This window comes from Falco naumanni, chromosome 1, assembly GCF_017639655.2.
Source record: "Falco naumanni isolate bFalNau1 chromosome 1, bFalNau1.pat, whole genome shotgun sequence".
Classification (NCBI taxonomy): Eukaryota; Metazoa; Chordata; class Aves; order Falconiformes; family Falconidae; genus Falco; species Falco naumanni.
Window position 1 is genome coordinate 92622735 of NC_054054.1, and position 27486 is coordinate 92650220.

A 27486-nucleotide genomic window follows, 5' to 3' on the forward strand; every position below is an offset into this window, starting at 1 on the left:
CCAAAAACGTGCTAATAATACTCTGTGACAACAGCAACTGGAACAGTTTTATCACCAGCTGTTGGCAGATATGCCAGCTTGCCTAGGCACAGCACAGCAGCCATTGTGGTGGCATCTGAGCACCTTACAAACAGGTTACAAAATAAAAATTTGTGTGTGTCTCTGCCTAGGGAACAACTCCGTAACAAAAGACAGCCCTCAGGAGAACTCCTTTCAGCAACTACAAACTGCTGTTTACTATTAGCTCCCAGCCTTCCCAACAGCAAACATGATGATCAGGGCAGTTCTGCTCCACAGAGTGTGACAAGTGGTTATTGAGGAGGCAGCTCCCCAGGGACTTGGATCCTGCTGCCTTCAATTCTGATTTCCACACTACTGTCATCTTGCTTAGGATGCCTTGATACTGATTTTCAAGTATCTTTGGTCTCAGCAGCTGTGGCTAGATCTCATTACACTAAACCAACACAAAACAGCAAGTGAAATTTCACTGCCTGCAGATACAGCACATTAAAAGGCTTGTTGAGGTTCCTCCAAGTTAAAGATCAATACAGTTCTTAAGAGCCTAAAACACCAACTAGAAGATCCAAATTGTTTATTTGCACATTCTGTTTTCACACGTCTCACTCAAGGGACAGAAATGTATAAGGTCTTATTCACCTGAACTCCTGTGTGTCTGTCAGCAATGGGAATAGCCCGAGTGTTTTCCTATCAGCCTTCAACTTGTACTTCAGGATAAGGCATTTCAGTGGAGCAGAACGCTGAGGGCCATTCCAGGGAAGCCCTGCTCTCACAGCTGCCCACTGCACAGCCTGGAAGCTTGCTTGAGTTGTAGAGAGGGCGCAAGGAGCCAGTATGAAAATAAAATTCTCAGAATTATAAATAGTACAAAAGGAAAAATGTCTGGTGCAGCCTGTCCGATGCACTGCGGTGCAGCCCACCGTCATACACCTCTCTATAAACTGAAGAGCAGTCAGGGTCTGCCTGGAGGGCAGCTCCTTTCTGTGAAGGGGCAGCCGTCCCACAGGGCGTGCAATTCCACATGAGTCAAGGTGCCAGGTACTGAACGACAACATCCAGTCCCCCGAGCAAAGGGAGTGCCAAGGGAACAGAACACAACTGCCTCCTCCTAAGCAGTGGCCTGGGGATGATGCAACACCTGTGCTAAGTCTTTCAGGAAGGAATCATGCCTTTGTTCCGCTTTCTGTCAGCCATGACTCGTCGATTATGGTTAGCTCTTGTGCTTTTGTTTGCTTCCTTCTTCCTTCGTTCCTGCACTGTTTCCCGGTTCTGCCCATGGCCCTTCATGTTCCCAATAACAGCAGAGCTGTCGTGCTTGTGCCTGGAGTATACAGAAAAAGGACATCACAGCAAGCACACTGCACACCTGGGGGGCAAAATACACCGATCCCAAGAGACAATTGGGTTTGAGGAGTTCAGCCATCAGGTACTGAGCCTTGGCTCACCCCAGCTCTGCAGGGCTCCTGCAATAGCTGAGGATCAGCATTAGCCACACAGTGACAATATGTTCTACACATTGAATCCGTCAGCTAAAATCAGCTATTATGCTGTCCTGAAATCCCTGTGGAGCGGTTCAAGCTCTAGGAAGCTGTGCTCTCCAAGATTCCATCTTGCACAGGGTTCTGCTGCTTATGACAAAGGGACATATATGCCCATTTGATGGGATAGAACAACCAGCTGTGGAAGTAAAAGTTGGGTGAAGAAGTTGACGCCACTGTGGTGGTGACCCTGATGCACAGGAATGTTAAGGAACAGGTATACCCTCAACAATTCCAGTCAGCAGCAAAACACCTACTAACTGCAGAGCCACGGTTTCACCCCACAGAGGGACACGCTTACTCACCCCTTCCTTGCAAGGTAAGCCAGCCGCCTGGCTTCAGCTCTCTCCCGCAGTACAGCTGGGTCCTGCACAAAATGGTCCTACCATGGGAAGGAAGGAAAGAGGTCAGTAAACTCATCAGTATCATGCTAAAGGCTAGAGCAGGAGGTGATCCTGTTGGACCATGGAACAGAGTCAATTCACTGTTCATTATCCCTTCTGGCTGAGCCAACAGGATTGGTGTCAGTGACTCTTAACACAGAATCTGGCAGAAAATCTGACTGAGACGTCTTCCCACATCCTACCTCTGCCAGCAACACCATCAGCATCACTATTTTCAGTATATCCATGACAACAGAGCATTAGTGACCCTCAAAGTGTTCTGCTGGCATTGTCTGTCTATGGAATAAAGGAGATTAAACCTCTCCATGGAGTAAGTGTCATTGCTCCAGTATGGTTAGCCTAGGAAGCAGTGGATAGCTGTACACGGGGGACATTTCACAGTTCAGCAGACCGCAGAAGTAGCCACTCTGAAAAGCAGCTCAGTCTCCATGCTACTGTTAGAAAGATTCACTCTCTGAAAGAGGAAATCTGTTCCACACCACTTTGCAGGTAAAGCAGAGTAAATCTCAATGCAACTCCAACCGTAAACTAAATGTCACCTTTGTTCTTTCCTTTTCAACTTCCTCCTCCTCTTCTTCTTCCTCTTCCTCTTCCTCCTGTCCTTCCTCCGGTCCTTTAGGTCTCAAGACCTGAGGAATTGTGAATGGCCTGAGAATTAAGACACAAAGAGTAAGTAATGAAAACAGTACAGTCACAAACATTTCACTGAACAGATACCCTTTTTTGTTTGCATCATATCTTTCAAAAATGAGAATCTACACATTTCAGGGAATTGCTTCTTTTTCTGAAGGAAAAGAAAAAAAATAAAAGAGACACCCAGTAGCTAATGACACATTTACTATGGGCAATTAACAAGCACATGTTCTTCAGTGGGGAATGTTCACTATGAAGCTGTTACTGAAAATAATAGTAGTTAAAAAAGGAGCAGGTCAGGAAAAACCTCAAACCTCTTAATGAATTTCTCCAAGGAAACAACTGCTTCCTCTGGGAGATGGGGATCCAGACACAGCCGCAAGGCATTAGTAAGGAGTACACTGTGCCAGGCTTTAGTTTACCAGTCAAGGAGCATCTTTTATACAAAGACAAACTCTCAAGCTCAAACTCAGACAGAAACATTAATGCTCAGAAAGTGCTGTGCTCTAAACCCTCTCCAACTGGTCATTGGTTATCCATGGACCCCAAATTTTATTGCTGTGCCCCAGCTTCATACAGCAGGAAATGCTTGGAGAAATCCATCAAGCTTTATGAATCCTACTGAACACAGAGCGGCAAGGTGCCTGGAGGCAGAATTTACCACATGCCTATAGCTCTTCTTAAGCTGCATGTGCTTAAATTCTGTTGGAATTCAGATCCACCATTCCACTGTCAAAGAAATAAATGTAAAACCAGAAAAGCCTTTGTTACTTCAAACCTATAGATCTAGTTTTCAGCAGCAACATCCACTAGTATGTTCCTACTGCCTCTCTAGGAGCAGTGAGCACCTGAGATAGGGGAAAAGACCCGAGTGCCACACTGTTACTGGAAAACCACAAAAAGGATTTAAATTGAGCCCTCACCACACTTTAGGAGGAAAAAAAAAAAAAAAAAAAAAAAGCAAAAGGGACAAAGGAACCTCAAAGATGCATTTTGGTTTGAGGTTGGAAACAGTGACATCTGCATAATACATCAGAATTTAAAAGGCCACTTTCAGAAATGTTAAACCAGCTTTTACACCATGTTTCCCATCTCTAACTCCTATTTCTAAAATAAATATTCTACAACCCCCATCCCCAACTAACTCTTTGCTTCCTAAAAGTAAACTGTCTCCAGCTGTCAGTCATTGTGGAGAGTGCAGTGCAGTCCATCAAGGACTGAATTCCAGGTGTCAGCACTCTGAGATGTCAGAGGGGATTGGGCAAGGAGAAGTCCAATCGTGCAGTTTTCTAAATTTTGAGGTTTTCCTTTGCTAACCAGTTATTTTACATTGGCCAGCTACACCCAATCCTGATTACTCAAGATAGCCCATTTTCCCCTGCTGCAGGATAGCTGTTCTATAAGCAGAAGCACTGCTGAGTGCAAGTTTCAACATAATGGCAAATTCCCCTCTTAGATTTGTTGATTAGTTGAGGCAATGGCTGAGTCCTGCAGGCACAGAAAGTGGAAGCCTGAGAACATCCTGGGTGCATGTCACAGCAACACCCCCCACCAACAGCAGAAGACAGACCCAAATCTCCTTCCTTGCATGTTACAGAGAAAGCAGCAGCAGAGAGAAGGGTAGCTTGAAACGTGCACATACTCATTGAGAAACAGAGCGAAACCCCACTGTAGAGCAGGTTTGTGCAAGCCAAGACAACTCTAGGTGGTGATTCCCACCAGCCTCCCATTCACTGAAGCCACAACACCTACCTCCTACTGATCAGCTCATCATCTGAGTCAGCATCATTTGCCCCAACTTGGTTTCCATCGTAAGTGTCATCGTACTCATCCTCATAGTCTTCTCTGTAGAGCTGAGCTTCTCCTTGCTGCACAGGAATCTCCTCCACAATCACACTGTACTGGTTGTAGCGTTCCTTCTGCTCAGCAATCAGGCGTTTGTCATTCAGCAAGCTTCTGGTTGTCTCCTTCTCCCTCCTGCACTCCACAGCATGGGAACAGAGAGGCAGACACAGAAAGATGGTATGTAAAAACCTTCTCTACAAGTTACTTTTTTCCCCTGCTAGTAAGTGGAAGCTGAAGCAACAGAAATCTCACCTCAAACTCCACAAGCACTACCTAAGCCTGCTTATTTCCCCTCTGATTTATAACAGGGCTGTTTGTCTGGCTACTAAAACCAGCCACTCCTGGCTTGAAACAAAGTAATTTTTAAACAGAAGCCCAGCAAGATTACACAGTAGATAAGAACAGGAATTGGAGACTGCCACTGTCATTTGAGACTGAAAGGAAGCTTTTACAGAAGGCCAAATGCAATCACACTCAAGCTGAAATTTGGCCAAGATCCAAACAAGACAAGAAGTCCCGTGAATCTTGAATGGCAAGCTGTCAGGGCTAAGACTCCAGTATACAAGACAGCTCTGCAAGGCCCAGAGTGCCCTCTAACACCATGCTGCAGTATCGTCTCACTGCGGTAGCACGCACAGCTGCAAATCACGGACCGGGGCTGCATGAGAGTAACTGCTACATGGACTTGTATGCTCCTATAGTCAAGAACCTCAGCTTACGAATGCGAGATGCAAAATACAAATGTAGATGGGGAGAGCCAAAAAATTACTGGTGCAGCAAGTAAGGATTAGAATAAGCATAACTAACAGTGAAAAGAATGGAACAGAAAGAAAAAGGAAAGGAGTAGACAAGTGATTCTGACTCAACCTATCTCAAAACACTGCATGTACAATTTTTTGAAAATTTAGGAGGCAAGTAAATTAGTAATTTTAAAGAGAAGAATACCAAGAAAGAGAATTTTGGCAGAGATATTAAAAAGCAGCCACTTCTCGAGATGCTGTGTCTCAAGCCACACAAGCATAAACTCTTCAAAGTCCCATTTCTTAGCCCAGCTAAGTACATGCTTACAGTAAAACAAGAAGGGATTCCACTGCCAAGTATTCACAGGACAACTTGCAGCCCTTAAATTCTAGGAGGAACATGCACCAGTGGTCTATTCGGCATCTGGATATTATCAAAGAACCCATCCAAGGCAGACCATCAGTGACTCAAGAACGGATTGACTTATGTGACACACTAGCAAGCAGCAAGGAAGTGATCTAAGCAGCCTGATTTTCACTAAGAATTTCAAAACAAAGTAACATTACAAATAGTCAAAGTAACAATTACGGATAGACCTGGTTCCTCTCTTTTCCATGATTCACTCTGTTACATGCCTGCATTTAGCTGCAAAATGCCCTACAAAGCCTGTGGTTAGTTCACACATACCTATGCTGGGATAACATCTTCTGTTGGTATTCAACCTGAGACTGAACTGAGTATTTGATAATTGTTTTCCTGTTGAGCTGGTCGGATGACTGCAGAAGAGCTGCAATGAAATGTTTCAGACACCAATTCCAGGAAAAACAGTGGGATAACTCTTCTAGACCCGTGGTGATCAGGAAATGCTCTGACTTCAGGAGACAGATTCAGCTAGCAATTAAGGCTGGACAGGCACAGACATGTGTGATCACTCTTCAGGATCAGCAAAGAATCACTAGCATCACATATGCTAATATGTTCACTTCCTCATTCTTGTTTCTCTCCTCATCCTGGTGTGGCTTTCTCTTTCACATTAACAGTCCCTGCCCCAAACCACTTATGCTTACTCGCATAGCAGCTAGCGCAATGGGATGCAACCTGGTATGGCTTGTGAAGCACTACTGCGATATCAAGCTTCGGCAGCTACAGTGCCCTGAATACAATCAGAATTTGGTGAGCAAAAGACTTTAAGAAGGAGAAAAAAAAAAAAAGAAAAATTGATGCAATCCAAGTCCAAAGCAGATCTCAGACTAGGTTAGGAGAACTGTTGCCCCAACATGTAGGGTAAAGCATCAGGCTTCTTGCTTGTGGAACAAGGACTACTAAGGAAGTTGCACTTTTAGTGCTGAAAGGACACTCTTCATATTCATGTGGAGCTCTGACATTAAATCCCAGAGAGCAAAGCACTATAAGCTTATCCTTTGATTTAGTTAGGTATGGTCAACTTTGGGCATAAGGTGTAAATTGCTTATCACAGCCTAGTTGCTTCAAGGTTTTAAAAGACACTCAAAACATAAATAACATGTCTAGACTCCTACATGGAGTGTTCTCAGTGTAAGAATCATAGAACCCTTTAGGTTGGAAAAGACCCTTAAGGGGTCTTAAGATTATCAAGTCCAACGGTAAACCTAACACTGCCACGTCCACCACTAAACCATGTCCCTAAGTGCCACATCTATACATCTTTTAAATACCTCCAGGGAGAACCATTTTGAAATGAAGACATAGCCTGAGGGAGGTCAAGAAACACCAGGAACAGCAGCAGTAAAAGGATAATCTCAAGAGGTCACATAACAGAACAGCAGAAGAGATGACAACTTCCTCAAGGAGTGGTGTTACCATTGGATAGAAGACGCAGTCTCCCTGGCAGCAGCTGGAGGGCAATGCCATGGGATCAGGGTCCCACAACCCTGTCCAGGGATGACTTACAGCTTTCAAAGCTCTGAGTGATCTGCAGAGGGAGCTCTGAGCAGGGTTATTCCATACACTGGATGCACTGTGCTGAATTGGGACAGTGCTCTCTGGCCTTGTCCAGCTGCTGCAGCAGCTACCCACTTATGCTAGACTTTGGAGAGATGGGAGATAACCAAGCACGCCTGTGCACAAAGCTCCTGCTGACAAGGTGCCTGCTGGCACTCTGAGCAAGGCAATATGATGAGGAGAAAGGAGGGAGATTGTGTCTGTGAATTCTTAGCTATGGACACTTCACAAGTCATTGCTTTGACCAGAAAGAAAATAATTTTCTTGCCTAGTTGAGGCAGTATAAACACTATAGCACTGCTGCTGAGAAGGTGTTTGATTGGATTTCAGGACAAAAGGGGTTTTCTCCTGAGAGTTTGATGCAGCTTTGCAACCAAAACCTTAATCAGGAGCCCCCAGGGTCATGTGGTTTAATCTCCAGCCAGACTTTCATTGACCCTCTGTGTAAATACATACTAACGTAACGATCACAACTGGCTGGTTAGAGGAAGTGTTTAAGAAGAATCTGAAACAAGCCAACCATATTATAGAGATACAGTTGACATCAACAGAAGCCAGCAGGGCAACGCCTTATCCTAAATTTGCATGGAGTGTGGCACGGCACAGCATGCCAAACTAGGCAGAAAGGCAAGTAAATGCCCTTCTGCAGGAAGCTTACAGCAGCAGGAACAACAAAAGTAGTCTAAGCCACTGAGTGTTGTCAGATGGATTGAAGTAGATGGATATTGAAGCAGACGGATTTTGAAGCTTCACTTGGATCTAAACCAAATCATTATTTATTCTCAGTTCTGAGTCACAATCCCAGGCTCATAGAGATGGCTGTTTTTCAAGGTTTGTTGTTCAGTACAAGTTTAACATTATGACCAAGAAGCAAGAGCCTGACATTACAAATGAGCTCAGCAGAGCAATCTCTATCAGCATACAGAGGAAAGCCAATTAGGAAAAACACTAACTGAAACTAAACCCCTAATAATATTTCATTTTACTTTCCCAGAGAAACAGAAGGAACAGGTGGGAAACATTTTTGATAAGCCTTACCCCCTGCCAACAAATTCCTGCAGGAGGTTTGTATGAGAAACAAATTTGCAGGTTCGCAGATATTTATTCCTCCTGACAGACAGGGTTAATTAAAGGTGCATGATACTCACCGCTTGCCTTTTTGTATCCGAGAAACATCCACTGAATCCCTACTGAAAACATCAAACTCATCATTCTGGAAAACATTATAACGAGACGTGACTAGAGGAGTAGGGTCTGGCTTCAGCTGTCTGTTAAGAAAAAAATAAAATAAAAAAAGAGAATAAAACCTGAGGAAGACCAAGCCCTCTCCTTCCTAAGACCTTGGTTTATTCTTTGTCAGTCTCAAAGTCATACACAGCATGCCAAGATCCTCTTCATGGCGCTGGCTGACTGGGTCACAGATTGCAATTCCTTCATTTCACAGCCACACTACAGCACATGCACGACCACTACACGTCATTGGTCTAAGATAAAAGGCACAGTTTTTGTGGCTTATCTTTGTAGGGAAACTAAAGCTACTTATAGAAAGCAAAAAGAAAAATCTTCTGTTCATTTAAGAATAAGTAAAACTGTACAGCAGCATGGAATATTCAACAGACTGCCTGGTCTCAAAACAGTGACTCAGTAAAGACAAACACTAAGTATGATGAATGGCATGGTGAAAAAAATTCCAATAATTTGCTGTTGTAGATTTCAGGATATTTATCTCCCTATGGTTCCTTCTTAATTCTTTCTCAGGGTTCCAGGTTTACATTTGTTCAACTTATAAGTCAAGAGACCATTATTTTTACATTCATTTTGTTGGTGCTCTTAGCTCAGCTGGGCATCTGAAAATGCCGCTGTGCTCACTTCTAAAATCAGCAGTGATCAAAATTCTACATTTGCTATTGAACTGACAGTTTTGTTTGAAGATGCAAAAGGCAGGGAAAAAAATAATCCTGCCCTATCTTCTGTAACTGCTGGCTTTGCAGAAAAAATACAACCCTTCCAAAAGCCCACCCCACATCATTTGCGCCAAAGTCAGCAGATCTGACTGAAAGCACGAAGATTGTTGCAAAACTAAGATTTTTTACATCATTTTTCTGATAAAGATGCTTTCCTTTTTTAATGCCACAATGAGACAGTCTGCCCACTCCTCCATGAAACGTGAACAAACAGCACATTCACATCCTGACACTCAGTCAGGAACTGCTGTTGCAGCACAAACACATGCTAGCAGCTGCAGACAAACTAAGACAACTCAATTCCACCACCAGCTATAAACCCTACATCCCATGTACAATCCAGAGAAGCAAGCAAAAGCCTGGCAAGTTTGTCAAATGGTAGATGAAAATGGATGTGAAGTGCCATTTCCAGTCTCTCTCTGTTTCAAATTCAATTGCAAAACAGTGGCCTGTCAAACACCATATTTGACCCTGCAGGTTGAATTTCACCTGAATTAGCTCCTTTGAAGATGCTCTTTCCTGCAGGACAGCTGGGATTTTAACACTTATGACCCTGCCCTCGGCAACAAAATAACTTCTGCAGGCAAAATATTCCATGGTCCAGTCCAGGCTAAGCCAACATCGCCATGATGGAATCTGAATGGCTCTTATTTGAGCATTTAATATACAAGCATTTTTGTCCTCCTGTCACAAACACAACCCAGTATGTGCTCTACTGAAATGCTGAGCAGTGAATGTTCCAGTCCTTCGCAGGGACACAACAAGGGCAGAAATCTAGCAACAGATGGCAATGAGAAGCTTTCGCTGCAGCTATCTACCCCAAGATAATGCACATGCTACTTCTTAGAGCTCTACAAGTGTCTAATCTTCAGTAAGAATGATGTTAAATAACCCACAAAACCAAAAGGCATCAAAGCCGTGCCAGAAGTCATCTCACACCTTTGCATTGTTCGGTCCAGCTTATCCAGGTATGGCACCAGTTTATCTTCTAGAATGTTGTTGATCACTTGCTCTGCATTGTAACTGTACTCTTCCAGGCAGGCCAGGATGAAGCCCTCACCAAGGTCTGGCAGCAAGTCTTTCACTTGAGAGATCAGAGAGTCCAGCTCCACACCTGACACCTTGGCAATGGGCGCAGCAGTTGCACCGGCACACTACATGTATCAAACAGAATTGGTGGCATTACTGGAAAGAGAGAGCAGCTGAGGGAAGGCAGGTATGCACATTAAAAAAAGGGAAAGCAACAGTCTGGGTTATCAGAAGTCAAAGACAGAAGTCAAAAGAAGAGAAATCAGTTAAGTTGTTTACACAAGGTCTACAAGACAGACTAGGGCACACAACTACTTCTGTCTGTCCCCGAGTCAGCAAGGATACTTTGGAGAATCCCCTCCTCAAATACTGAGCTGTGCTTTTAAAAAATATGCACATAAACTACAGTGATGAAGTACAGTATGTGAATCAACCACAGCAACAGGAAACCCAAACCAACAGGAGTTAGAAGCAATTTGCTCAAAGATAAAGCTAAGTTTGATATGTAGCTTTGTTTCTCATTTTACAAGGCACATGGGGCTGCACTGAAATGTAGCAAAGGTAAGAAATCAGACTAAATCTCACATGATCTCCAAAACCAAGCAAACCAATCTTCTCTTCACAGATGAAGTAAGGACAGAAAGAGCAGAACCCAGCTCTACTCACCTCATCCTCTGATGCATATGCAGCCCCGAGCTCTTCCACATCCTCAGCAGTGCTTTCTGGTATTGCTGATGCTCCATTAGATGCTGCTGCTGGTGTTGGATCTTTAACGACTTGTGCTTTTTTCCTGTCTACCCCTTCCCATGCACTTTCCACTGCTTGGAGGATATAGGCTGTCCTGGTCTCATCTCTAAGAGGACAGCATTAAGGACATTTGTAGACGCACATGTTCAGACATCACCTTGAAGTAACTATGCAATTTTCAGCAATTCCCAAGTTGGTGCCTACATCAACATTCCCTCTGCCCCCAGCCGCCATCCCCCCCCCCCCCCCCCTTTTTTTTTTTTTTAAGAGAAAACTTTCCATCACTCATGGCCACTCATGTAGCTTAACCAGAGGCAGTAACAGTGGAAATGCCACTGACGTGAAGGAATCTAAGAGCAGCCAGGTCTGCAAAACCCCAAGGTGACAGCAAAGGATACAGTGTAGAGGATGCTTGCTGAAGCAGACTGACATCATCCTCAACAGGGAACAACTCATCATAGTCACGGAGAAATCTGAAAATGCAGGAGCAAGTTTAATCAGTCAAATTCAGTAAGTTACCAGCAGACCTGTCACATACCACCATCCCTGCTGTGCTACCGACTTCCTCACTGCCCAGGCAGGAACACACATAACCTCTCACCCAATAATGGATTCCAGCACACACTGCCATGTCTGATTTTGCTCCCATTACACTGCAACAACACTTCCCCCCAAGCCATCACAGCCAGTTGCAACACTCCTCATGAAGTTAAGACCTGTAACCCAGTGCTGCGTTACACAAAAAATATGGTTTATGATTCGAACATGATCAGACTGACAGCATCATCAGAAGGACAAGATTGAATTCCCAGTTTTGCCACTTACTCACTTTGCATCTTCAGCATTAGCACTTAACATCTTTCTGGTCTGGTCACCCCAGTTGAAAAGCACAGATCAGCAGTAATAGTCTAACTTGTCAAGGTAGCTAATGGCTAAATTACTATCCTCCACTTTAAAAGCCTGGATTAAACAGAGTGAAGAATAACATTCTCCAGCGTCACACAACATCCTCCTCACCTTTACAATAAAGTCTGTACTGCAGTCTGAAATCCTCTCACAGCAGTTCTCCCAACTAGTTAGAATGATTTCTAACTCCCAAATGCATCATAATGCCTCATAATAATGTCTCGGGCAATTCTGTTGTAAAGAATGGAAGAGGAAGGCAAGCTGACCCTCCCCTTGGGCCCCTTTTCAGCCAGACTCACCTCTTTTCCTGAAGCACTGAGGTGAAGATCTGTAGAAATTCCTCAATAAAAGGCTGAATATTCTCACAGCTGCAGAAAACAATGGCACAACAGAGTGAAAAACTCAGTGTAAGTCTACCGCATCACACAATCTCCATATTCTGCCTCACTAGCCAAACCAGTCACACTTATACAAAAAGGGAAAATCCCATTTGAAAATAGATTTCAGATCACGTTTTGGCTTTCACAGGAACAATGCATCAAACAAAAACAAGGTTTTTTATGGCTTCAGCAAACATTTCAGCCAGCTAGATCTAAAGTCATGTCACAGAATTACAAGACTTGAGACAGACTTTACTAACTATAGTTTGATGCCTCAGACTTGCAACAAGCAGAAAAGGGCGTGTAGTGCTTTTGTAATTGCACTCTTATTATGTGTCTTGGGATTATACCAGTGAACCTCCCAGAAAGTATGTGCTCACCTATGTAAAAGCATAGGCCAGGCAAACTCCTATTGCAACCTTTCTGTTATAATGCATACACATCCCATTGCTGCTGATGCATCAAGCCTCACAGCAAGACAGAACACTGTCTGCAGTAGGCCAGTTTTAAGAAAAAGGTGTTTCTCTAGAAGCCAGGCACATCGTTTTCACAGTAGCCTCAGCTATCATCAAACCGAGGATGAATTTATGGAGCTGTTTACTACCTCTGAAGCATATATAGTTCTTAATACTGTGGAATCTGAACATGTTACACTCCTTGGTTATATATTCAATATTCCAGTGGGTACTGAAAGGCAATACTCAGGTAAGAAAGGGTAAGGCAAGGCTGTTATTGCTCCTTTAAGGATTGGATTTACAGCACAGATGGGTTTGGTGATAAGAGTCCAGGTCACAGAGCAAGTCAGGGAAGCAAACCCAGGTCTTTCATAAGGAATTCCATGAACAGACCCTCCTCATCTTCCTGGAAAACTCTAATGATATCAAAAGAGGGAAATATTCCAAACAGAATGACAGCTGCAGAGACCAGCAATCTACAAAACCTGTAACGAGTACAGACAAAGAGAGACCAGCCCAAGGGAACACTGGCCTTGCAATCAAGATCTAGGTTCTTGGCTCTGTCCCCAACAAGCAGCATGATTTTGGGTCACTTCCTTTCTCTATTTTAAAATAAGGAGAGTTATATTTGCCTTCTTTTTGAGATTGTTAACTGATAGGTCTATGAGTAATTTTCACAATAGGAGCGGGGCAGGAAGAACTAGGTAAAGGCACCAGTATCTAGATTTAAAACGTCTGTTTCAGCGATCTGGAACACCACATCACTTTTACTACGGTGTCTCAGTCAAGGTGACTACACACATCATTAGAATTTACAACTTAGCTACAAACTGAGGCTAGAAAGCTCACTGGACCACAGCATTATCCCACTCTAGTAGGGTAAACACACAGCTCACCACACCGATTCTGGATCATATAGCTTTCTCTGGAAAATTCCTGCTATGCAGGACAACAGACTTCTGATCCTAGCCAAAGTCTTTGGCTACAACCCCAACACAAATAGCAGTATCTGTAAGTTTTCTCCAGTAAATCTGGAAATGAGGAAACAATCTCCCACCACAACAGCAATCAAATAACTGGCTAGTACCACAGAGCCCAAGCGCCAATACCTGCTTTCTAAGATGGGCTGCAGACAGACTTGGTTTATTAGGATGTGGAAAGCTTCTATCATCTTCTTTCTGGAATGTGAAATTCTCCTCCACAAATCAGCAAATACACTTCAGAGAGAGTAAAAGACACTGTTGGTGTCAGCACAAGAAATCTGAATCTTTAACACACCTTTACTCCACTTAACCCTCTGGAGGAGAAATTTCATTAGCAGAATCATTTCTCTGCTGCAAGGATTAGAGATTAAAGCCATTTTATAGTCATTAAGGATAATCCATGCTCTAAACAAAGTTGGTCTCAATCACCAGTTGTCCTGACAGCTAGACACATGATAACTTCACTGTACCAACATAGCCTATGCCTTAAGATGAGACCAATCTATACACAGAAATATCATTCATGTTTTCACGCTTTGTTACAATTTGAATGCATCTCCCATCAAATTTCTTCTTAGACAGCAGTGAAAGAAATCATTACTCACCCCACTGCCCAGGAAAATTTGGAATTAGAAAAGCCATCTCTTCAGAGTTCTTTGAAGCAGCATAAAAAAAGATAGAAAAACTCCACAGAGGTGGGTAAAGCAGCAAGAAGTGAATTTTTAACTAAGCCCTGGGACAGTCTTATTGAAAAGAAAAGGCAAGCCTTTGCAGACATTTTCACCTGTTATCCTCATAATGCCTCTTCTTAATTGCAGATTCCAGCTCAGGAATTGCCAATTCATAAAACGAAGCTAATCTGTAGAAAGGACCAACAGAACAGTAACGGTCAACTGAGGTTTCAAAAATCACTTGCTAAAAGACAAAATCAAATGGTTAATTTCATTAAATTCTCCTCACTAGCAGTACTCATTAGCATTACCCCATTTTGTTATTTGTTCCCTGAAACACAAGCAAGCAAATACGCAACAGACAAAGAGCAGCACTCTAAGGAAATCATCAAGGTATCTTTGAAGATGTAGGCATTGGAAAAGCACCATGCTGCTGAACAGAAGAACAATCTGCCCAACTGAGAAGAGTCCCAAATACAAATCTGCATTCTGCAGAGAGCTGATATGCTTGAGTCCATCCCAAGACACCCCTCCCACTCCAAAATCCTTATGGCCCTATCTTACTGCATGCTAAAGACTGGCTATGAAACAGGATACGATTTCCAATAAAGTCTTACTGGTCTTGCTATTCAGCTCTGCTCTAGGTGGGCATTTAGATGAAGGTATCCAATATGCAAAAAGCCTACGAGGATGTTTCAATAGGACGGGGCAGGGAAGAAACAAAGAAAGTTAGTCTGGTCCAGTTTCATATTTTACGTGCCAGGCAGCCCACACAGACCCTTTCCTTCAGGGACAGAGCACCAAGAGATGCAGAGACACACCCTCACAGAGTAACAGCCAGCACTGCTTCATCAGTAGCTGGATGTTACAAATAATGGTTTACAGCACTTTGCACAAAAGCCAAGCTGAACTGATGAGCGGAGGCTCCATTAGGAACATTATGTCCATGTCTGATATTAAGAGCCAAACATGTTAAATGAGTATCCTTGAGGCAAATGTAGCAGAGACTGGTTGATACTTCTAGTCAGGGAGAGAAATTAGCAAGTGCCAGCAGATTGATTCAGACTCACAGAGGTTCCAGAAAGATGACATGTAAATCAGTTTTCCCTCCCCACACTCCAAAGACCCAATCATTAGTCCATATTGAGAAGTAATGAAAATGTTGCTGCTCTCCCACTGCACAGGGATCAAGACCATTTTAGCACATCTCTGACATCAACAGCAGAATTAAAAGCAAAAGGCTTTCCTCCTCTGAGTAACCAAGCATGTAAGCAGTGCTGCTTGCCAATCCAAACAGCTACCCACAGTCCAATCATCTGCTCTTCTTTCAATAACCAACTCAACAACAATATCCAAAGAGGACAGAAACCTACACACCCCAGAGCAGCATTACTCAACCTGTGGTCCATAAACCACTGGTAGCTATGACTTCAGAGGTCTGCAACATGAGTGGAAACAAAAGAAAAATACAAATGTGTGTTTTTTTGCACTAACGAGCAAACAAAACAGGGGAAATAAGGACAATAAATTAACACCTTGCTTGGTCCAAACCAAAGGCTGTTACAGCAAGACTCTACAAGATGATCTGGGGGCTTAAAACACCTGGAGCAAGCTGGGTAGGTGCCACTCAAGGACTTGGAGCCTCTGTGGGAACACAATCTGCTGTCTGGTCCTTGAAACCATCCTGACTCATCACCACTGTGATCCAGAGCTGGACAGGGAATTAGCTGTCAGCCCAGCTGTGATGATGACAAGCCAGCCCTCTCTCCCAGGCACTCAGCTTTTGTGAAACCTCAGTAATATTCTCTAGAGTAAGGTTTAGGCATAACATTAAAAAAAAAAATGTTTCTTTTCAGACCTTGATGGACCATTACTCTGAAATACTTTCTATCTCCCTTGTTCCGGGTCCTACAGCAGGAAGCTCTTTTTGTCCTCAATTCTTTTCTGCTCATCCCTCTCCACCCTTTCCAAAGCACACCGAGTACTGTTTGGCTGGGTTTTGAAATTGTCACGGTTGCCTGGCTCTAGGATCCACCAGAGATAATGACAGAGGCGAACGTATAACAGACAAACTCTAGACATCCCTATATTCGTTTATTTATTGTTTTGTATTCCTGTCCACATGAACCTAGCAGTCTCTACTTGCATTAAATCTGTCTACTCTTCTAATGATGAAGGGACTGGGACAGGGCACAGCAGCAGATTCAGTATTTTTACTTTGCCAAGACAAACTCTGTCTGCAGTCCAAGATGTACCTGTAACAAAACTCATGTTTTTGGAAGGTCTGGCAAGCCAATGGGAAGACATCAAGAAACGCCCAGAGTGTTGTGCAAGTGTCGCATAAGTACAGCACAATATCCTTCAGCTCCTGAGAGAGAAAAAGCAATTATTGCGAGAAAAGCCAGACAAGTTTTCCTAGGAGCATAGTGTAACTCACTAACAGGGACACATGATGTTCAGACCAAGCCTTTTTCCTGACTGCACAAAGCCAGTCTGCTATCAATTATAAACACATTACACATTACTGAGTCTAGAGGCAGAGATGTCTACTACTACTACCCTTTAAAGACCTATAATGCAATCCCAACTTCTCATTCTCATTAAAGATTCTGTGAAATTATAAGAATCCTCATCATATTCTGTTTTGGGCAGCTGCTTTGTCCTCAATATATCCTCCACGTAATAGTATTCTTCTTCATCAGGCTGGACACACTGTGTAGCAGTAACACAGAAATTAAAGGGATGATTTCAGTGGTCCATTTCAGTGCAGGATGCATTTCCAGGATAGCTGTAACCACTCCCACACACAAACTGTATGACTAAGATTTTGTAGAAGACTGTGTGCACTGACATGAAGCCTGCTTTTGTACAGCACCCTGCACAAAAAAAAACAACCCTCAGCAACACACTGTTGTTAAACAAACATTTCTGAAGAAAAATAATGAACTATGATCACTGTCAGGTTACGTGGAGACTTCTGTCAGATATTCTGTTACATTACTCATAAGCTGATTAAGCAAAAAAGATGCCCAGTTTAAAAAGTACCCACAATACAATGGATACAGTTGAAATGCACACAAGCAAAGCAACCAACTCACAGTGGAAAGGCTTTATCAAGTCATATGACAAACAGTGAAACAATGACATGGAACCATGTGCTGTATGAGCCACCAATATTTGGGAACAGAATGACCCTCTGTGGTTATACTGCTCCATGAACTGTTCAGTCTGCAGGACTACAAACAATAAAGTGCAAGGAGCAAGAGTTCTACCTGGAGGGGCATGTTCCCTGGAGTCACATTTACTTTTTCTTCCAATTTCTGGGGCTCAGCAGAGGCTCCTTCACACTGCAAACCGCACTTATGCAAAATATTGTTGAACACCTAAATCAAGAGAACAGAACAGTGTTAAAACAGACAAGGGATAGCAGTGGGACGTGCTTTATCTTGTTAACAATCACTGCTATGATCACGTATGCAGTATGGGACTACTTCCATAAAGCACAGAGCTGTGCAAGATGAAAGCTGCAACAGACTCTTGCAGGCTGCAGGAGAAGCCACACTGCACTTCTGAAACTCCATGCAACTTGCAAATAATTTAAGTGCAGCTGCATATGGCTGTGGTGCCGAGACAGAGATTGCAGCTAATCCAAATCCTTAGCTATGTGAGAGAAATCAGCAAGCAGGGCCAACACTGGAAGGCCACCTAGGATCCCTGTTTGGAAGGGAGTAGTGAGGCAACTGGGAAGTTAACACCACCTCCTGACGAGCTAGTCCCAAAGTCTTCCTGCCCTCTCCCCTGAGGTTAGCAGGACAGATTTTATGGCTCTTGTTTACAAACAAAGAATCTGGGGAGAAGCTCATGGAATTAGGTTCCAAACTGCTAACAACCTTTGGCATAGGACCAAATTAAAAGCAACTCCTCTAAATTTGCACCTTGAGAGGTTTGTCAAACCCTCCTCCCAGAAATAGGTGAATGGGTGGCTAAAGGTACTCAAGTTGCATACTAGGGGTTAATATTACTATTCTACAGGGCACATAAGCTTCTAAACCTGCACAGGTATCAACTCCTTTCAGTGACAGTGTAAACACATGAATAGTTTGATGAGTCAGTAATGACACAACCTTGTTTGAGCTGCTATATACCTACACTTGAGACACACTGATATCACCCTGCAATGGTTACTAAAATACACAGTAAAGAAACAGAGAAACTGCTCCAACATGGTGTATCACAAAAAACAAATAGCATCTCTGCTGTTGTCCCCAGTAATTCATTTGAAGGTTTGGCCTTGCATCCTAGAATATTTTTTAAACACAGTATCACCTCTGAGATTTACCTCTAGCAGTTTCTTAACACAGAGGAAAAAAAAAAATAGAACATCGGCTTTCAAAAACTCAAGTGACATTACAGGTATCTTGGGATAAACAATGTCTTGGGTTTGTTTATTTTTATGCATGGGTGAGATTTTTGAGGACATAAACATGACACTTTCAGGGTACAAAGATGTCAAGGCACCATGATTTCCTCCTCAGCTTATATGTAAATCCTGCTTAGCAAATCTGGGGAATATGAATGCTGCTTATAAAAATTAAAGCTTAGACATGGAGAGGTGCTAAATAGCTTTTGTATAGTAACAATGCATCCCTTCCAGCAGATTTTCATTTACTCCTGAGAACCTGCAGTATTAATGCTAACTCATTCTACTACACCAAGTCTCTGCTACTTCTCATGGTCTCCGTTTTGTTGGCTTAAGTTTCAATGCTTCCCCTACAGAGAACACCTTTTGATAAAAAGAATACTTTTTGAACTGCCTAACAAAAATTTCTTGAGAATAACTGCAGAGAATGCCAGAAGCTGAAGGAAGGCAACAGGAAATGGTCATCATTAATAGTTTTAGATAAAGCATAAACTGCAGAAAGTAATCAATAGCAAACACATTCTGCCAGCCTATGACCACATTTGTTCCCTTCCACCCTCCAAGCTATACCACATTTCCAGATGAATTCTGAGCCCTGCGCCAAGCAGGAAAGCAGTACCTGGAGGACAGTGGGCAGAGTTTCGTCTAAGTCACTGAAGTAACTTGGTTGCTGAGTGAAGATATTTTCTGAGAAAAGAGGAGGAAGCACACCATTTCCCATTAATTCAAACATTCATGCCAACGAGCAAATTCGCACCAGAAGATGTACTTGTACCATCACTGACCACCTCCCTTCCAGATACAGCTAATAACCATTTAGGAGATGGGCACAGGCTCACTTCTCAATGCATGCACAGGGCGTACTCCTGTAAAGCTGGCCCATCAACTCTTCAGTGCAACTAAAGAACTAGTAATGAGAATATGCTCATCAAAGCAGAGCAAACGAGATGCTAGATGATTCATGCCCCAGAGGCTGAATCAATGAATAATGCAAATACTATCACTGAACATTTCTAGGTCCTTTATTTGACAACTGGAGTTGACTTTTAATTACTGATAACAGTTCAGCATACACTGGAAAATGTTCTGCAGAATATTTCTTAAAGGTAATGAGGCTTTAGTAATACCTGCTATTATATTGCTAGGACTTCATTATCTTTACAAAATACTCCACTGAGTAATGGCATACCATTAATCTTCACCAAGTAAGCACAGAAGCCGCTTATTTTCCTGTGAATTACTGTTCACATGATGAAAATTAACAGAGTTGTCCAGCAAGGACAGAGCACGGGTAAGAGTTATGAGACAGGTTTCAGAAAAATTTATACCCTGAGAAGAATCTAAAGTTTATCAAGTTATGAATTACACACCAGAACCGCTCATGCCATTACTGTCACAACATAATGCAAATAACCAGGTAAGCAAATCATTGGTCACTTGCGTGCAGCATTATTGTGCTGCACTCCAGAGCATATGTATAATTCAAATGAGGTTTCATTCACTTCGGTCTTGTTCAGAACATTTTAAGACCCAGATAATCTAAGCTTCACATCTCAAAGACAAATACCTATCTTATCATTCTTTCTTTCCACCTCTGAGACTCAACAGATGGATTTAAGAGTGGAAATTACTGGAAAAGGATAAAGTGATTTAAAAATGCAAAGGTTTATCTAAGCTTTATCTAAGCTTTGCTGGTCTGGAAATTTGGCTGCATCACATGATCTCTAACACTTTTCACGTTAGTCAATTTGGAAATGAGACAAAAATAGCTACCAAAGAAAGGAAACAAATTTGTTACATGAACTGCAGACGAAGTGGGTTAGAATTTAGGAAGAAGAGCTCACTTCGTTCAAGGTTAGGTGCTCTTCCATCTGTGCTCAGGTGGATGCTAAAGATCACAAGCAGTTCCCTTGTGAAGAGAGCACAGGATAAATACAGAAGCTAAACCAATATGCCCTGTCTGCATTACACAGGTTCTATCGTCCAAGGCTGAGACATTACTTAATACGCACTTGTCACTAAGACTGTACAGAGAAATCTAGGGATAAGAACAGCTTAAGCAGTGCTCTAAAACGCTTTGTGGTTTGAAGGCACTGTATAAATCAATGTCTGCACTGAAATTTCAAGTTTTTCCACTTCATAGACCAGTGATTACCTCATGTTGCACGTTTCACTTGGCTTCCAACTCTGGGAACAAAAGCACTCATATGAGCAGCTGGACTGTAACCCATCTTCTAACCCCACTACCTCCCTGCCCAGGACTTGAGCTGTTTGCCCCTTGCCATTTCTACCAGGATTTTACAGAACCCTCGAGGTCCTCTTACAGTGGCTGAGGACACATTTAATAGGCATGGGAAATAACTGCTGAGACATAACTGAGCTGTGGTTCATGCTTAATGCCATGAGCCCAGCTCGGGACAGCTGAGCAGCAAGACACAATGCTTTCCTTGACATAAATGAAGTTCCCAAGATAAAAGTAATCTGATTTAGAAATTATAGATTCTAGTTACTGCTGAAAAATTCATTTTCAGAGCAGTAACACTGGTATAAAAACCTACTCATCACCTGCCACGATACAAGTAAGCAAAAGCCTAAATGCAACAAGCTGTTCCTTGGCTTTAACTAACCTATCATCTTCTGGAGCAGGAGACCATTTCCTTTCCCAAAAAGCACACAGAGATCCAGAATCTTAGGGATGTCAAATAGGAAGTTATTGTAAATAATTTCTCCAAAGACAGAAGGCGTGATAAAGTGATCCTACAAAGAAAAGAAAAAAAAAGTAATTTAAGGATAATTCATATCTTACTCTGCAAGAACTCCAGCATTATAACGAGACCTGTAAAAACATCTCTCAAAGGTGTATTAAGGATTTTGTCTCATAGAAGGCAGCAATACCGCTTAATACCAGCTTCGGCAGAGCCCTCCATCCCAACACACCCAGCTGCTTGTCACTGGCAGCACCCCACCCACCCCACTGGCCTCTCACCACTCACAGGGCCAGGCCGCACCATGAAGTGAACCGATCAACCTAAAAGTCAAAACAAAAAGCTACCTACAGCTTGTTCAGTTCCCAGACCTGGCTCACAACATGGCCAAACAGCCAAGCTGACACAAGAATGGCTCAGCTCAGGAGGAGGCATGAGTAACCAGGCATAGGAACAGCTTAACTGACACTGAAAATACAGATATTTTTTTTTCATATATATATATATATTTTATTGCCTGAGATTATCGGTACCCTGGAAAAGTAGAATTGAGGCACCAAAGATGACTGCATCAGTGACAAGTAAGAAGACGACCCAGGAACTGCAGCTCTATACCCTGACTGCTAGAACACTGTGTCAAAAACATGTGATTCATAACATTGAAGGAATTTCTTCTAAAATTCTAGATGACAAAAATTCCATCATCTCTGACACTGAGAAACATGCAAGCTAAAACAAGATTTTGGATTTTTAGGAGACAAATTTGCCTATGATAGCAAATGTTTTCAATCACAGTGAAAGGTAGTATGCACGTTTTCCCTGCTAAAGCAGAGGGACAGGGCTTTATGCTGGCTAGGTTGAATTTCTAGAACTCCTGCTGACTGCCTGCATGACAACAGACTATTCATTCTCTTCAAATTACTCAGCTATAAAATGGTTTCAAATGCTTGTCTGCCTCATTGGAGTGGTAAGATTTAATCAGATCCTGGAATGAAAGACACCATAGAGGTGTCGAGTACTTTTGCTGAAGTGGTGCCAGCTTCAGGCTCCAGCATTCCTTCTGCCTGTTCCCTCCCCAGCGTTCCAACTCCCTCTCCCAAGACCTTTCCTCAAAATGTCATGAATGTCACCATTGTGGTAATCAAGACAATCAATAAATCAGTAAATAATGCAACAAGAAGCAATGAGGATATCAAGGGAATAATTGCTAAACCACAAGGTGCCCCACTCATCCTGCCCAAAGGCCTCGTGAAAATTCCACAGCTCCTGATGGGAGTTGCACTCACACAATTAGGGCTGAGTATGGCTTTCAATTACGATGCCAAGAAAACAGTAATTTAGAGCAATTTCACTGTGTGTCCAAAACTTGGGGAAAGTTCAAGGAGAGACAAGTGTTAGCACAGATTACGCGACACTGCGTGGCACAGAGGAAGTGGCACTGAGGGAGCAAACACTCAGCTACTGGTGGCTTGAAAAGTCTCTATTCCATGCAGCTGTACAAAGGCCAACTCGCTCCTCCTTTTACAGCGATGTACCATGCCAACACACAGGGCTAACCTGCTATTACTTAGCTGATTGCCTAGGTCACCCTCCTAAGAAATCATCATACAGTTCAGATAACCACTCGGAGCTGAAGGATTATCTCCATACAGAAAAACAGACTGGTAAAAATAGCCAGGGAGAGGAATGCAGTTGGACATGCAAGCAAGAAACAGGATACATATCTCTAATTGTCTTTTTTCCTAAGCTATACAGCCCAGAGCATCTGCAAGGCAAAGAAATAATTACCTTGGACTCCTTGTGAGTGGACATTCTGAGGAAAGTCAGGAAGACACTCTGATGAAGGCATTTCTGCATGTCAGTCACCTCCGGATGATAATCTAACAATGCATCAAACTTGCGAGGGGCATAGCACAGGTAGGAATCCAGACATTTCTGAAGCGTCTCATCAAATATTACCTTACATAACAGAAGACAAGAAAATGGAAAGAATGTCACATGTTCATAGGCTGCCACTCATGGGCAGCCCAGTTGAATGTTTTAGATTGCTTTTAAATTTAAGAGTGCTAAAAGGACGCACACATGCATCAAATACAAGCAACCTCTTAAAATCCACAATGAAAAATCTATACAGAAATACTACTTTTTTACTGTAATGTGTGGTAATTAAAATGCTTGACAAATGACATAATGAGCATATACAAGTCTTTATGAAAATGATTTAAAGTTCATGGCTTTTACCACCACCTAGATTGTTCGTGCTTTTTCTTCAGTGTCCACAAAACAACTATTACCTGGCACCAAAATTTGTCATGAGGCAAAGCCAGAAGCCAGTTCAGGTCATCTGCAATGAATTTTGCTCGCTCCAAGAATTCTTCCACTAAAGCAGGGTCTCTGACAACAGGTGGTGGTCTGTACAGCACAAAAGACCGATCTGCTTTTATTTCTGGGTGCTGCAGAAAGCCAAGACACTGTATTAAAACTACAGAACAAGTGACAGCAATGCCCAGTTACCATTTGCACAGCTCACTGAATTTTAGGAAACAAACACAAAATTACATTTTAATACAATTTGTCAGTCAGTTCCCTGGTAACAGGACACATCAGTGGATTTGTATCCTTGTTTATCAGCAATATTTTCAGACCTTTATAATTTGGTAGATATTGCTCCTTGGATTCTATTAACCAAAAGCCTTGCAAAGCAATCCTCCCACAACTTCAAAACAAACAGCAACAGCTTAATGTTATGCCTTGGAAACATGGCCTGCACGCTCTTTTTCCTCCAAACTGGTTCTTGCACAACAGTCCACGAAGTCAAACTGACAAGACCACCAAATACAGAGAAGAAACATTTCACTACCTTTCCCAAGGGTTACTGAACAGGCTTTCACAAATATTCCCACCCTAGAATGAGAATCCCATTGACTGGCAAGCAGCAGCTTCAAGCTCTGCCTCCATCCACACGTATGCCCAGGGTAAATCTCATGAGCAAGCAGCATTAACGGCAGGCCCATTTCTGCAACACGCCCAAAACGTTCTCTCTATGCCTTCTCATTTCTTGGAGAAAAGAGTTACTGTGGATTTAATTTTATTTCACCAAGCTGAAGCCACAGGGTGTGAAGTGGATGGACTTATCCCAGTGCTATAGGTCAGAGCTAAACTTCACACAGAGCTTGCAAAAACTCCTCCCAAAGCATCCTCTCTGCTGCAGCAAAGTTTACATTACTAATAGGACTGTTCCTTGAAAGAATAAGTAGTTTTGGGAGAACACAGCTTACTACAAAGTTTGAACACAGTAAGGTTTTCTTGGGTTTTTTTTGGATGGTGGGTAAATGAAATCTCAACTATCTGAATGTACTAAAATGTAAAGAAAGTTTCTTTAACAGGCAAGCTAAGCAAATTCCATCATACTCTGGTCCAAGGGGTAGTTTTGCCTGTGCCTCAACATAAGACAATTATTTATTAAAGATCTTGTTCGGCTTTTAGGAAAAACACAGCTCACCAGTGCAGGTAAAGTTCTCAGCTTCCCTGACTTGGGATCCCTTTCTGTCAGCTGGAGCTCATCCAGAGGCAATGTTGGCATCTCGATGACTTGGTCCTGTCTTCAGCAAACAGAAAAACAAAGGCAGCACAGGGTGCATTGTACAAAGTCAGTCAACCAAAAGCATAACAAAAGAGGCTACAGCCTTACTGTAACACACATACACACAGTGGCTGGAAATACAGCTATGCAAAGCAATTTATACACCACCCAAATGCCAAACCTTGAGGGAACACCCAAGAGCCACCTGCACGTGCCTCAGAAGAAACCTGTAACATAGCGCTGTACTTTCATCCTTGCTCCTTACCGAGAGGCCACAGATATCCCCCAAGACAACAAAAAGCATTTTGGGACACTGTTTAACATGGAAGCTTGATGTTTAGATCTGGTTCCTGGAAGGCTGGGCTGAACTCTCTCCTTTTGCAGTCTCTTTTAATGCTTGCAGTCTACTTTCTGACAGCATAAACTGGAGAGGCAATCAAAACACATCCTGCCAACGTACTATTAAAAGAATATTTTTGGTGCTTACGTGGCAGAACCACTCAGTACTCTCCAGACAATGTACACAGGGCGAGCCTACAAAACACAGCCTTCCTCTCCCCTGCCAATTCCCCTGTGCTCACAAAACCACGTTTTAATCTTCAACAGCATTTTTAGGCTCAGAAACATTTCAATTAACTCTCTGAATTTAAGTGTAATTCAAACATCAGAGTAATTAAAAAGAAAGTATGTTACGTGCATTGTTAAAGCACTTCAGATATTAACAAAAAGCGAAAGCTGCAGGTTAACTGAGCTTTTAACTTCTTGGGGGATTTCCAGTATTATGATTTCTGCAAAATGGTACCAAAAAGTTATGTTCTTGTTAAGGTCCAAGATCACATGTCTCCTTATATGCATATTTAATTGCATTCACAGCACCTGGGCAGAATAATAATTAAAAGAGAAGTGTCTCTACAGCTGAACAATACTGATTCAGGAGCAAGTTTAGACAGCAAGTGAGAGAGTAACATTTTTAGTTTCAGAGAATTTGTCACCTATGGATTCAAGCAAAAATTGCATCATCTAAGATTATACAGTTCAAATTACAACCCCCAAACTTACAGTAGAGCAACGTCAATACACACAGCTTAGCAAATTCAAAATAATTATGTCTTTTCAAGGGAGTTTTAAGATTAGAATACTGACAAGAACATGTCCAAGTTTTTATGATAAACAATTTATTTTGAAAAACAAACCCAAAAACTTTTTAGTAGAATAAGCCAAGCTTGTTTTTTCAATTCTTGTCATATACTTAATTTGGCTCTTTAAAATTTGTAGAGTAATTTTGAAAACTGCACATAGAAGCATGTGTTTGCAACAAGAAAAAAAATACGTCAAGTGTCTCATTTCAAGCCTGCTAAGCATCAAATCTCCAGCCCAAGTCAAAAACATCTTGAAAGAGGGAGGCCCTCTAGCCAGAAGCTTATTCATCTGGAGAAGAGAATAATCCCAAGTATGTGATATCCTCAACAGAGAATTATTCCTGATCACTATCACATGCTTTTGTCCTCAAGAGGTTTGGGGTAAACTACAAGAATATGATTCATTTGTCATACTCTGTGATTTCAGGCACACAGCATAAGAGCCGAACAGCCCCAACAGAGAATACAATGAACCAGACTTTTGCCAGGGAGACTTATTTCCACAGTGCCAGCAACATTCTGCCCCGTACCTCCTAACCTACCAAGGTGGGCAGACAAAGGCACAACCAGGGTGAGGTGCATGCTGCTGGGGCCGAGGCACCCACCACAGCACTGCTGGCAGCAAAAGGGTGTGACACTGCAGCTTCTCTAACAACAGAAGTGTACTTTGGATGTACTGCTAAAGAGTCAGCCAAAGCCCTGGCAGCCCTTTACCTCCTTTGACACCACCAGTGCTGATTTCTCCTGCTACTGCACCTCCAGCCAGCCAACAGCAGGCACCTACCCCTACTGCCAAAAGAGGCACCAAACTGAGCTCTACCCACACCTCCCTGCACACCCTCCCACCCGTATGCCACCACAGCCACCTCCCAGGCCCAGCCCCGGCTCCAGCCACCACCACCAGCCCCAGGCCTCGGCACCCCACCAGCTGCTTCCAACGGCCCCAGGCCCTGCGGCCCCCTGGGGCCCCGCCAGCCCTACAACAGCCGCAGCCCTGCCGCTCCACACACCACTCGGAGCCGTCACCCCGCCACGTCCCCTTGATGGGCCCCGGCTCGCCGGGCCCTGCCCAGGCCCTGCCGTCCTGCCCAGCGGCAGCCACGAACTCCCAAGCGCAGGCCCAGGCCCAGCCGCCCCCGCACAGCCCCCGCCACGGCAGCGGAGCCCCAGTTACCGGACAGCCCCGTCCCGCCGCAGCCCCGCCGCCACCACCACGCTTCCGCAGGCAGGCAGCACTTCCGGTGCCGGGCGGAAGTGGCGGGGGGGCGGAGCCCGGCCAGCCCCGCCCCGCCGCTGCGTGCCCGCGGGGGCGGTGGGCCCGGGCCGGGGGTGGTGGGGCTCGGTG

The 27486-nt window shown here is 43.2% G+C and overlaps 1 protein-coding gene across 5 annotated transcripts; it reads right to left on the bottom strand.

Moving 5' to 3' along the window:
* Positions 1-575: 575 nt before the first annotated feature.
* Positions 576-27404, bottom strand: ASCC2 (activating signal cointegrator 1 complex subunit 2). 5 transcript variants are annotated; one of them, XM_040606820.1, is made up of 19 exons: positions 27316-27404; positions 24922-25021; positions 23714-23872; positions 23208-23378; positions 21342-21471; positions 19334-19401; positions 17567-17677; positions 16550-16662; positions 14408-14482; positions 13750-13857; positions 12105-12173; positions 11298-11372; positions 10819-11005; positions 10063-10277; positions 8308-8427; positions 4346-4570; positions 2500-2608; positions 1862-1938; positions 576-1339 (listed from the first exon to the last, which is right to left on the bottom strand). In XM_040606820.1, the coding sequence occupies exons 2-19, from the start codon at positions 25000-25002 to the stop codon at positions 1171-1173; spliced, it is 2262 nt and encodes a 753-aa protein (XP_040462754.1). In that variant the 5' UTR covers positions 25003-25021; positions 27316-27404; the 3' UTR covers positions 576-1170. The 5 variants fall into 5 exon arrangements, with proteins under 5 accessions (XP_040462754.1, XP_040462745.1, XP_040462726.1 ...); XM_040606811.1 differs by having other exon boundaries at positions 24922-25017; positions 27316-27337; XM_040606792.1 differs by lacking the exon at positions 27316-27404 and adding an exon at positions 27248-27302.
* Between the last annotated feature and the right edge of the window lie 82 nt (positions 27405-27486).